Below are 13,509 nucleotides of genomic sequence, written 5' to 3' on the forward strand. Positions count from 1 at the left end.
CATTACATGAAATACAAATTAAAATGCATTTAAATGACAGGTTGTAATGCAACAAAATAGGAAAAACGCCAAGGGGGGTGAATACTTTTGCAAGGCACTGTACATGTACTGTGAATTTAACCACAAGTCTATTACCAGTATGAGGTCTTGACAAAATGGCCAAAACTCGTTTGATTAGTTCAGATTTCTGAGGCATTGAAAACTAATTACAGCTCCAACTTTTAAAGAGGGGTGTCACACCCTGACCATAGTTTGCTTTGTATGTTTCTATGTTTTGGTTGGTCAGGGTGTGAGCTGGGTGGGCATTCTATGTTACATGTCTAGTTTGTCTAGTTCTATGTTTGGCCTGATATGGATCTCAATCAGAGGCAGGTGTTCGTCATTGTCTCTGATTGGGAACCATATTTAGGTAGCCTGTTTGGTGTTGGGTTTTGTGGGTGATTGTCCTTGTTAATGTCTCTGTGTTACTTTGCACCAGTATTAGGCTGTTTCGGTTTTCGTGGTTTGATTCGTGTTTACTTTGTTTCACTAAACATGGATCGCAATAGCCACGCCACATTTTGGTCTGACTCTCTTTCACCTAAAAGAACCGTTACAAGGGGCTTGTAATCCTTCAGTCTGGCATGAAAAAACATTCAGAGAAGTTGGATAAAAGTGCGCATCAATCAAATGTAACAAACCCAATTATTGTCAGCCCTCTCTCCGCTTTTCTCCTCCCCTCAAAGCCAGCCGAGATCTCCCCATGACTCACTAATTACAGACATGTAGAGTCTTAACTAATAACAGCAATTCAATCAGCGCACAGCGGCAGAATGCATGGGAGAGGTAAGGCAAGCGCAGCACGGGATAAATAATGACAAACCGCAATTTGGTTGATATTGTTATTTTCACGCTCTGCTTCTTAATAATCGGATCGTAAATTGCGTTAATTTTCTTGATTCTAGAAGCTTCCTGTTTAGTCGTGATGTGAGTCAATTGTGGCGGGCTCTGGTATGGTTTTCAGATGGAGGAGATAGGAGGGATGGAGTCGTCATGTATCCTACAGAATCCCTACAGCACCAGAGCAGACTTTCTTTACAACTCACAGACTACTCCACCCCAACAGATAGACACCACAGGATCGGGAGTGATACGCTCATCGTTGAAGCTAAGTGTTTTTTATAAATATTCTATAGAGTGAATAATAACAATACACAGGATTTTTATAGCGCTTTTCTAAAATGTCAAATACGGTTTGATGAACCCTGAGGAAGACAGCCGTGAGTCCGTCTGTGTGACTCATAGAGAAGCATTAGAGATCCTAGGGCACTCTTTAACTTCCCCCAGAGTTCCCCTGGATGTCTGGGTTTAACATCACTGGGTAGAGTAAAAACTCCTCAACAGAGGGACTAATAAAATGCTAGATAGAGAGAGAGCCTTAGACCATGACATCGTATTGGACAATCAATCAGCCAATTAGCCCTGCCTGAAACTGTTCTCAACCAATTGGAAAGGGACCTCTCCACAGCAGTGAAGTGAAGTGTGGACTGGTAATTTAAAAGTGGTGTACGTCCATTCAATTCGCTCACAGGCCGACAACCATCCTGAGAAATTCAAGTGGAGCACTTTTCAAAGAAAATGACCTAAAAACTAAATAGGAATAACACCGTTTCCAAGGAGTCACTTAAATATTAGAGCAGTTCTGGGCATTCACAATCACTTATATAGACAAGGTAGAACTCTGTTATAGCACCCAGCTGACAGTTAGTACAGCAATTTAATTTCTCTATGAATAGACAAAAAGTGTCTAACATAGAGCAAAGAGGGAAAGGTACTTACCAGTATAGTGGAGACAACTAGAGATCTGTTGGCTAAGGAATCTGTGACATTGGATGTCTTCCCTTTCTGGTGGTCTGTCATGTTCAAGCCACTAGGAGGGTCCCATGTTCCAATCTGAGGGGAAAAACACAGAAAAACATTAGCATTTAGTGCACTTCAGTTATATCTTCTACGCAAAAATACTGTTCAGGGAAGAGTGTGTCTATGAGAAAATATGATGTGAGGTGCGTTATTACAAACACGCACCCGCCCGCCTGCCCAACCCCCACACACACACACACACAAACACACACACACACACACACACACACACACACACACACACACACACACACACACACACACACACACACACACACACACACACACACACACACACACACACACACACACACACACACACACACACACACACACCTCTTCCACAGAGAACTAGAGGCAGATCCTGATCCTAGATCAGCTCTTATATCACATCTCGCAGGTGAAGAGTTAAGAGTTCGCACTGCTGTCAGCCGTGTCCTAAGGGTGCTGGAGGAAATTCTGGGAATGTGTGCTTGAGCTGAAGAGGTGGAGTACTGAGTATATGTGTGTGCATGTGTGTGAGTGTGGAAGCTGAAAGAAGAGGAGAAGGAGGAGAGGGGCGAGCCTGCAGGGGCCTCTCATCCTGGCTGTGTTATTCTCTTACCCGCTACAGGGCTTCTCATCTCAGCAGACACTCTGCTCTGCAGCACCAACCCACTACAGCCACAACAGCCCTGCTCCTCTCTCTGATGCCCACTACTGAGGCCTTAGAGATGGCTGCTTTGTAATTGTAAATCAACTGTTTAATTCAGACTTCATGAGGCTGGAGGGCTCCTGAAGGTTTTTTCATTAAGAGAGTAAATTATTCATGGAGGCGCAGACACACGCCACAGAGAGGGATGGGGAGGTCAGGAGCAGCTGAGAGGCACACACAGGGGTGCATGTGTGTTAGGAGGTGTGTGTGTGTGTGTGTGTGTGTGTGTGTGTGGGTTGGATCTGTTGTGTTGACAAGCTTATGTTTATGAGTTATCTCCTCCATAGATGTGCACACATGGTCATGTATTATAAACATACACACACACACACACACACACACACACACACACACACACACACACACACACACACACACACACACACACACACACACACACACACACACACACACACACACACACACGCCCCTAGTACCTTCTCCAGTCCATCCTCCTTCAGACTAATCACATCCAGGTCAAAGTCTGTCCTCAAGCCGTTGGTTCTGTTGAAAGTGATCCGCCCAGTCAAGCCATCCCAGTGGGCCTGGAGGAGAGAAAGAGAGAGGTGTAGGAAGAGAGAGAGAGAGAGAGAGAGAGAGAGAGAGAGAGAGAGAGAGAGAGAGAGAGAGAGAGAGAGAGAGAGAGAGAGATTCATCATAACCAAAGAGGAAGAGGTCACACTCATTCGCAGCAAAATAGAGACATTCATTATTCATTAGAGTTCACCTTTAAGCAAGGCACACAAACACACAAAGGTATGCTGCACACACAGACAGACACAGACACACACCCACACACACACATATGTATTAATACCACACACACAAACTGGATACGGCTTTCTCCAGGACACAGATTCTTTTTGGACATAATTCTGATGGTTGCTTTAGTAACAGTGAGATAGTTATTACCCAATCTGTAACGATACAGGCACTGCTTTGGAATGCTGAAAATTGAGCATAAATGTGGCCCTAAGCACTGAACTCTCTTGTGTTACATTGCACAGCAAGTGTTGAATTCTGTGCCCTTTTCTTAGAGAAGCAGGAGCAACTGGCTTAAAGCGGATGTTATTTCAGAAAGAACCTGTAGTATGACTCATCTAACGTCATGTTATTACAGGCTCATACATGTCACATTGTTCCTCTACGTTGGGAAGAGAACGCTAGATGAAAGAAGATTATGGATTTCTAAGAAATAACTACAATTACCTGCCTATGTGGTTGGACATGGTTATGTTGAAAATAACAGTGGGAATTGGTCATAATCTAGGTTTAAATACATTTAAAGAAATACATATGAAATACATTTTAATAAATCAGTTTTAAATAGATGTAATATGTTCAGTGTAATGTTAGCCTCTGATACAGTGGTGATTCAGTGATAGTGTAATGTTAGTCTGTGATTCAGTGATAGTGTAATGTTAGCCTGTCATACAGTGGTGATTCAGTGATACTGTAATGTTAGCCTGTAATACAGTGGTGATTCAGTAATAGTGTAATGTTAGCCTGTCACACAGTGGTGATTCAGTGATCGTGTAATGTTAGCCTGTCATACAGTGGTGATTTAGTGATACTGTAATGTTAGCCTGTCATACAGTGGTGATTTAGTGATACTGTAATGTTAGCCTGTAATACAGTGGTGATTCAGTAATAGTGTAATGTTAGCCTGTCACACAGTGGTGATTCAGTGATCGTGTAATGTTAGCCTGTGATTCAGTGATAGTGTAATGTTAGCCTGTCATACAGTGGTGATTTAGTGATACTGTAATGTTAGCCTGTCATACAGTGGTGATTCAGTGATACTGTAATGTTAGCCTGTCATACAGTGGTGATTCAGTAATAGTGTAATGTTAGCCTGTCATACAGTGGTGATTCAGTGATTGTGTAATGTTAGCCTGTCATACAGTGGTGATTCAGTGATTGTGTAATGTTAGCCTGTCATACAGTGGTGATTCAGTAATAGTGTAATGTTAGCCTGTCATACAATGGTGATTCAGTAATAGTGTATTGTTAGCCTGTCATACAGTGGTGATTCAGTGATTGTGTAATGTTAGCCTGTCATACAGTGGTGATTCAGTAATAGTGTAATGCTAGCCTGTCAAACAGTGGTGATTCAGTGATTGTGTAATGTTAGCCTGTGATTCAATGATAATGTAATGTTAGCCTGTCATACAGTGGTGATTCAGTAATAGTGTAATGTTAGCCTGTCATACAGTGGTGATTCAGTAATAGTGTAATGTTTGCCTGTCATACAATGGTGATTCAGTGATAGTGTAATGTTAGCCTGTCATACAGTGGTGATTCAGTAATACTGCAATGTTAGTCTGTCATTCAGTGGTGATTCAGTGATAGTGTAATGTTAGTCTGTGATTCAAAGATAGTGTAATGTTAGCCTGTGATTCAGTGATAGTGTAATGTTAGCCTGTCATACAGTGGTGATTCAGTGATAGTGTAATGTTAGCCTGTAATACAGTGGTGATTCAGTAATAGTGTAATGTTAGCCTGTCATACAGTGGTGATTCAGTGATAGTGTAATGTTAGCCTGTAATACAGTGGCGATTCAGTAATAGTGTAATGTTAGCCTGTCATACAGTGGTGATTCAGTAATAGTGTAATATTAGCCTGTCATACAGTGGTGATTCAGTAAAAGTGTAATGTTAGCCTGGTATACCGTGGTGATTCAGTAATAGTGTAATGCTAGCCTGTTATACAGTGGTGATTCAGTGATAGTGTAATGTTAGCCTGGTATACAGTGGTGATTCAGTAATAGTGTAATGCTAGCCTGTCATACAGTGGTGATTCAGTAATAGTGTAATGTTAGCCTGTCATACAGTGGTGATTTAGTAATAGTGTAATGTTAGCCTGTCGTACAGTGGTGATTCAGTAATAGTGTAATGCTAGCCTGTTATACAGTGGTGATTCAGTAATAGTGTAATGTTAGCCTGTCATACAGTGGTGATTCAGTAATAGTGTAATGTTAGCCTGTCATACAGTGGTGATTCAGTAATAGTGTAATGCTAGCCTGTTATACAGTGGTGATTCAGTAAAAATTTAATGTTAGCCTGGTATACAGTGGTGATTCAGTAATAGTGTAATGTTAGCCTGTAATACAGTGGTGATTCAGTAATAGTGTAATGTTAGCCTGTCATACAGTGGTGATTCAGTGATTGTGTAATGTTAGTGGTGATTCAGTGATTGTGTAATGTTAGCCTGTCATACAGTGGTGATTCAGTAATAGTGTAATGTTAGCCTGTCATACAGTGGTGATTCAGTGATTGTGTAATGTTAGCCTGTGATTCAGTAATAGTGTAATGTTAGCCTGTCATACAGTGGTGATTCAGTGATTGTGTAATGTTAGCCTGTCATACAGTGGTGATTCAGTAATAGTGTAATGTTAGCCTGTCATGCAGTGGTGATTCAGTGATAGTGTAGGGAAAGGGGGATACCTAGTCAGTTGTACAACTGAATGTATTCAACTGAAATGTGTCTTCCGCATTTAATCCAACCTCTGAATCAGAGATGTGCGGAGCACTGTCTTAATTGACATCCACATCATCTGCCCCTTGCTCAGGGGCAGAACGACAATTTTTTACCTTGTCAGCTCGGGGATTCGATCCAGCAACCTTACAGTTACTGGCCCAATGCTCCTACCCGTCCGGCAGTGATAGTTCAGTGTTAGTCTGTGATACAATGGCCATGCAGTGATAGTTCAGTGTTAGTCTGTGATACAGTGGCCATGCAGTGATAGTTCAGTGTTAGTCTGTGATACAGTGGCCATGCAGTGATAGTTCAGTGTTAGTCTGTGATACAGTGGCCATGCAGTGATAGTTCAGTGTTAGTCTGTGATACAGTGGCCATGCAGTGATAGTTCAGTGTTAGTCTGTGATACAGTGGCCATGCAGTGATAGTTCAGTGTTAGTCTGTGATACAGAGGTCATGCAGTGATAGTTCATTGTTAGCCTGTGATACAGCGGCCATGCAGTGATAGTTCAGTGTTAGCCTGTGATACAGTGGCCATGCAGTGATAGTCCAGAGTTAGCCTGTGATACAGTGGCCAGGCAGTGATAGTTCAGCATTAGCCTGTGATGCAGTGGCCATGCAGTGATAGTTCAGCGTTAGCCTGTGATACAGCGGCCATGTAGTGATAGTTCAGTGTTAGTCTGTGATACAGTGGCCATGCAGTGATAGTTCAGTGTTAGTCTGTGATACAGTGGCCATGCAGTGATAGTTCATTGTTAGCCTGTGATACAGCGGCCATGCAGTGATAGTTCAGTGTTAGTCTGTGATACAGTGGCCATGCAGTGATAGTTCAGTGTTAGTCTATGATACAGTGGCCATGCAGTGATAGTTCAGTGTTAGTCTGTGATACAGTGGCCATGCAGTGATAGTTCAGTGTTAGTCTGTGATACAGTGGCCATGCAGTGATAGTTCAGTGTTAGTCTGTGATACAGAGGCCATGCAGTGATGGTTCATTGTTAGCCTGTGATACAGCGGCCATGCAGTGATAGTTCAGTGTTAGCCTGTGATACAGTGGCCAGGCAGTGATAGTTCAGCATTAGCCTGTGATGCAGTGGCCATGCAGTGATAATTCAGCGTTAGCCTGTGATACAGTGGCCATGCAGTTATAGTGTAATGTTACCCTGTATGTCACTCTGGATCAACAGTACAGTGGTGTATAAAGACCATCAGGCCAAACAGCAGTGTCATTTATGAGGGCTGGCTGGTGTCCACCCTAATACTGGTCCACAGGCTTAGAGAGAGAGAGAGCACTAGAGGTGGCGAGATGTGAGATTATTTGCGCGGCGGTTCGAGACGAAGAGCTTTAATATGTCATTCCTCCCTCCCCACCCTCCACGCACGCCACCCCCCAGCCGGGAGCAGTGTGAGTGTTCTGGTGATATCTCACAGAGCAAACAGAACAGGGTAGCTAGGCTTTACAGACCCTAAATATAGCCTGGGCTATATATCTTTAACTGCCTCACAGACAGACAGGGACGTTTGGATTAACCACCCCAGTTTCCAGAATCTATCTAGCACACTGAGGGATAATTAGCCCAGATTAAGATCATGTAGACCCATTCTGTAGGGACATGATATGAAAACAGAGAGACAGGTTTAAGATTAAGATGGTTGCAGTAGAAACAAAGCATTTCTCTTTCATTTACATTGATTTATTTGATTGCCCCCCTGTCACCATCCAGCTTGTCTCTCTGAATGTCTCTCTTGTGTCTCTCTCTCCTATGTGTGTTGTAGATGTTCTCTCTCTCTTTCATGCTCTCTTTCCTATGTTTGGGTAGGCTGTCTCTCTCTTTCATGCTCTCTTTCCTATGTTTGGGTAGGCTGTCTCTCGCTCTTTCATGCTCTCTTTCCTATGTTTGGGTAGGCTGTCTCTCTCTCTTTCATGCTCTCTTTCCTATGTGTGGGTAGGCTGTCTCTCTCTCTTTCATGCTCTCTTTCCTATGTTTGGGTAGGCTGTCTCTCTCTCTTTCATGCTCTCTTTCCTATGTTTGGGTAGGCTGTCTCTCGCTCTTTCATGCTCTCTTTCCTATGTTTGGGTAGGCTGTCTCTCTCTCTTTCAGGCTCTCTTTCCTATGTGTGGGTAGGCTGTCTCTCACTCTTTCAGGCTCTCTTTCCTATGTTTGGGTAGGCTGTCTCTCGCTCTTTCCTGCTCTCTTTCCTATGTTTGGGTAGGCTGTCTCTCGCTCTTTCATGCTCTCTCTCCTATGTTTGGGTAGGCGGTCTCTCGCTCTTTCATGCTCTCTTTCCTATGTTTGGGTAGGCTGTCTCTCTCTCTTTCATGCTCTCTTTCCTATGTTTGGGTAGGCTGTCTCTCGCTCTTTCATGCTCTCTTTCCTATGTTTGGGTAGGCTGTCTCTCGCTCTTTCATGCTCTCTTTCCTATGTTTGGGTAGGCTGTCTCTCGCTCTTTCATGCTCTCTTTCCTATGTGTGGGTAGGCTGTCTCTCGCTCTTTCATGCTCTCTTTCCTATGTGTGGGTAGGCTGTCTCTCTCTCTTTCATTCTCTCTCTCCATGTCCATCCCTCCCCTGCCTGTCCAGTGTGCCAGTGTGTAATGTATAATACTACGTACCTCTTTGATGAGGGCCATGAATCTGTTCCCAAAGCGCCAGGGTTTGTGTCTGTTGCACTGTAGGGAGCTGACAGTGATCTGCTGAGACTGCTGCACGGCCACGGCCACCACGTGCACGGCATCGTACATGAGCGCAGCGTCCGTCTGGAAAACAACAGAGAGAATGTAGAATTTAAATGTTTTATATATACTAAACAAAGATATAAACGCAACATGCAAACAATTTCGAGGGTTTTACGGAGTTACAGTTCATATAAGGAAATCAGTCAATTGAATTAAATAGCTTATCCCCTAATCTATGGAATTCACATGACTAGGCAGGAGCGCAGCCATGGGTGGACCTGGGAGGGCATAGGCACACCCACTGGGAAGCCAGGCCCAGCCATTCAGAACGAGTTTTTCCCCACAAAAGGGCTTTATTACAGACAGAAATACTCCTCAGTTTCATCAGCTGTCTCCGGGTGACTGGTATCAGATGATACCGTTGACGAAAAGGCTGGATCTGGAGGTCCTGGGCTGGGGTGGTTGCACCTGGTCTGTAGTTGAGAGGCCGGTTGGACGTACTCCCTAAAATGTTGTTGGAGTCGGCTTATTTTAGAGAAATGAACATTACATTCTCTGGCAACAGCTGAGTCATCTGTGACATTGTGTGACAAAACTGCACACTTTATGTTAGGTGGATGGATTATCTCGGAAAAGGAGAAATGCTCACTAACAGGGATGTAAACAAGTGGCCAACATTTGAGAGAAATGTGCTTTCTGTGCATACGGAAATTTCTGAAAGCTTTTATTTTGGCTCATGAAACATGGGACCAACACTTGTTGCATTTATATTTTTGTTCAGTATAACGTCATCAGTCTGTTGTCCCCACTTGCTTCAAGATGTCCACCATTGTTCCTGTACCCAAGAAAGCGAAGGTAACTGAACTAAATGACTATTGCCCCCTAACACCCACTTCTGTCATCATGAAGTGCTTTGAGAGGCTCGTTAAGGATCATATCACCTCTACTTACAAATTAAATACAAAAATATCTATTTTACATAATTATTCACACCCTGAGTTGATACATGTTAGAATCACAGCTGAGTCTTTCTGAGTAAATCTCTAAGACAAGGTTCCCCAACTGGTGGCCCACTGTTTTATTTTGAAAGGTGAATTTGTCTCCCAGTGTCTGGTGGAAAGCTGACTAAACCAGGTTTCTTCTAGGGTTTTGCCTGTGTAATGCTCTGTTCCATATATTTGTAACCTGTCGTCCTTGCTGATGACAAGCATACCCATAACATGATGCAGCCACCACCATGCTTGAAAGTATGAAGAGTGGTACTCAGTGATGTGTTGTGTTGGATTTACCCCAAACATTAAGCTTTATATTCAGGGCACAAAGTTAATTTCTTTGCCACATTTTTTGCAGTTTTACTTTAGTGCCTTATTGCAAACAGGATGAATGTTTTCAAATGTTTTATTCTATACAGGCTTCCTTCTTTCACTCTGTCATTTGGGTTAGTATTGTGGAGCAACAACAAAGTTGTTGATCCATCCTCAGTTTTCTCCCATCACAGCCATTACACTCTGTAACTGTTTTAAAGTCACCATTGCTCTCATGGTGAAATCCCTGAGCGGTTTCCTTCCTCTCCGGCAACTGAATTAGGACGGACGCCTATATCTTTGTAGTGACTTGGTGTATTGATACGCTATCCAAAGTGGGGGTGCTTGTTGAGACTTGTACCAGCAAGTACCAGCATTTGTGGGTTCGATTACAGGCTCAAAACTGCCCGAAACAAATAACCTTCTTCTGAAACTCATCAGTCTATTCTTGTTCTGAAAAATGATGTCTATTCCATGTGAGACATTGCCAAGAAACTGAAGATCTCGATCTGTGTACTACCTGAAAAACTCCAGTCTCCACGTCAACAGTGAAGAGGCGACTCCGGGATGCTTGCCTTCTGGGCAGAGTTGCAAAGAAAAAGCCAATATCTATGTATTCTATGAAAAAATCTGCCGTTTCCAGCCTCAATAGTAATTTACAACATTAACAATGTCTACACTGTATTTCTGAACAATTTGATGTTATTTTAATGGACAAAAATTTGATTTCCTTTCAAAATCAAATCAATTTCTAAGTGTCCCCAAACTTTTGAATGGTAGTGTATATATTTTACATTTGTCCACAAAGTAGTTACCAGTATAGCCCAAGCTAGAAAGGGTGGGGAGGATCAAGTGCTGGTTCAGGTTTTTAGGGGGAAGCTACTTCCACTATTGGGTGCCAGGACAGAGAAGAGCTTGGACTCAGCTGAGCGGGAGCTTCCCTCCCATAGGGGTGGACGGGCCAAGAGACCTGCGGTGGCAGAATGGAGTGCTCAGGTTGGGGTGTAGGGTTTGAGCATAGCCTGAAGGTAGGGAGGGGCAGGTCCTCTTGCTGTTCCATAATTAAGCACCATGGTCTTGTAATGGATGCAAGCTTCGACTGGAAGCCAGTGGAGTGTGTTGAGGAGCAGGGTGACATGGGAGAACTTGGGAAAGTTGAACACCAGGCGGGTTGCAGCATTCTGGATAAGTTACAGGGATTTGATGGCACAAGGAGGGAGCCCAGCCAACATAGAGTTACAGTAGTCTAGACGGGAGAGGACAAATGCCTGGATTAGGACCTGCGCCACTTCCTGTGTGAGGTTGGGTCGTAGTCTACGGATGTTGTAGAGCATGAACCTGCAGGAGCGAGTCACTGCTCTGATGTTTGTAGAGAACGACATGGTGACGTCCAGGGTCATGCCAAGGTTCTTTGCACTCTGGGAGGGCGACACTGTGAAGTTGTCAACCGCGAGAGGTCTTTGAGCGGGCAGACCTTCCCCAGGAGGAAGAGCAGCTCCTTCTTGTCAAGGTTGGTACTTGAGGTGGTGGGTTGACATCCAAGTTGAGATATCTGTCAGGCACTTTATTACTGCAATGTTGGAGTCAGAAACAGAAGCATTTTGCTGCACCTGCAATAACATCTGAAAAATATGTGTATGTGACCAATACAATTTGATTTGATTTTCACAGTCAATTGGATGCCTACGTCACAGCATCGGGCATGAACGCAGTGTCTGTATGTGGAACAGAGAGACCATGTGTCATCACCGCATCACAAATCATCACATATTACTAGATCACACCACATGTATCAGTCTACAGATGTAGGATCTTAATATGAGTCAGTTTGCTACAGCAGGAAAATAGTCCTGCAGCAACAAAATGTGAATTATTATGTGGATTTTAAGTCATTGAGATTTTTGTAGGGGTTGATACATTTTTCTTAAAGGGAAAATCAAGTCTGAAATCTCAAAACCGGAAATGACAAAATCCAGAAGCATTTTTAAACATCAAATACACTACATATTACATATTACACTACTACATATTACACTACTACTACATAAGTTTTACATTTTCTGCATTGCAGGAAAGTTCTCTTGCAACAGGGCGATCAAATAAAGATTCCACATCTGTTCATGAGAGCAACGTCTATCTGTGAAACAACAAAGAGAACGTGTCCTTATCATGTCATCACATCCCCGTCAATAGGCTACGTCACAACAACTCAGTGGGATGTCAACCATCAGAAATATGACAACAGCTTGAGTCTCCAACAAGAGAGACAATGTGTCATCATCCCCGCCAACCACATCACAGATCATTCATATCATCCCATTATCACATCCCAGTCAATGGAATGTCTGTGTCATATAGATCTCATTTCATTGGGATGTCAACCATTCAAACTGTTGCATCTTCGTTGCCTACCTAACTTAGTTGGACTGTGAGACGTCCATCATGAAAATACACAATGTTATTATAGGAAACAAAGAGAGAGGAGAGAAAGGAACAGGGAAGAGGGCAAGAAAAGCAAAGAAAGGGCTATTTTCTAATTTGCCAAATAACCATGGCGACATGACATCTACAGCACATTAGACAAACAATCATAAAAAGGTATGATAAACCCAGACATCTCTAATCTCTGAAAACATACTGGGTGTGTACCAAATGGCACCCTATTCCCTACATAGCGCCCCATGGGCCCTGGTTAAAAGCAATGTCCTATATAGGGAATTAAGGTGGCATTTGGGACTCTCTCAGAATCTGCAGCTTTACTCCTTCATTCTCTGTAATAATAAACGGCTGACAGTAAACAGAAGTGCGTAAGGAGACTGATATGAGAGCAACTTATCAGAGAGAGTATGCCAGTCATCCACGCTCCAAGTTCCACACCCCTAATTCCACAGTCCCTCAAAAAAATCTAATTAGTGTTTGTCTCGCTTGATTGGAAAGCAATCAAAATAGCTCCTTACGTTTGTTGTATGGAAATCATGACTGAGGGTTGCCGTTGGAAACCGCTGTCCTGCTGAATAAATCAGGACCTAAACCTATCATCTCCCCACCCTTGTCCCGATTGTTTGCCTGAAGCGGTTGTGACGGCAGTTTGGATGATAATATGGTGTTGTGGGTGGTTGCTGTCAGTGGTGTAATGGTGTGGGAGTTCAGGAATAAAATTGTGTGATATTAATAATGTCTATTTTAAAAGGTGTTAATAAAAGGGAAGTGAAGCTGCTGCAGGGTGGGTGACACTCTGGAGGACGGGGGGTGATGGAGTGGTGTGGTCGCCAGCTGCAGAGTGACAGTCTGTCTTTCCCTGAGGGGTGTGGGGGGTGAAGGATAGGAAAGGGACCATTCTCTGCTGTCCACACTGCCTCAGTAACTTCCCAGAGAGAAGTGTCTTTATAATCACTCTGGTGTAGTGTGGCACCTGTCAATCACATTGCAGAGAAGGTGGGCCACAGAGTGGGCTGGCTGG

The 13,509-nt window shown here is 43.4% G+C and overlaps 1 protein-coding gene across 4 annotated transcripts in view; it reads right to left on the reverse strand.

The window, feature by feature from the left end:
• The window catches only part of LOC124005477 (glutamate receptor ionotropic, kainate 2), a 285,082-nt gene that overhangs the window by 110,343 nt on the left and 161,230 nt on the right, over positions 1–13,509 (reverse strand). For all 4 annotated transcript variants that reach the window (XR_006833621.1, XR_006833620.1, XM_046314778.1 and 1 more), the window contains exons 8-10: positions 8,683–8,826; positions 3,031–3,138; positions 1,819–1,932 (exon numbers count right to left, since the gene is read on the reverse strand). Coding sequence is in view for 2 of the 4 variants with exons in the window: in XM_046314778.1 (XP_046170734.1) it covers positions 1,819–1,932; positions 3,031–3,138; positions 8,683–8,826 (366 nt within the window). In the remaining 2 variants the exon portion in view is untranslated. The remainder of the gene's footprint in view (positions 1–1,818; positions 1,933–3,030; positions 3,139–8,682; positions 8,827–13,509) is intronic.

The sequence above is a fragment of the Oncorhynchus gorbuscha genome, linkage group LG19, assembly GCF_021184085.1.
Source record: "Oncorhynchus gorbuscha isolate QuinsamMale2020 ecotype Even-year linkage group LG19, OgorEven_v1.0, whole genome shotgun sequence".
NCBI classification, from domain to species: Eukaryota; Metazoa; Chordata; class Actinopteri; order Salmoniformes; family Salmonidae; genus Oncorhynchus; species Oncorhynchus gorbuscha.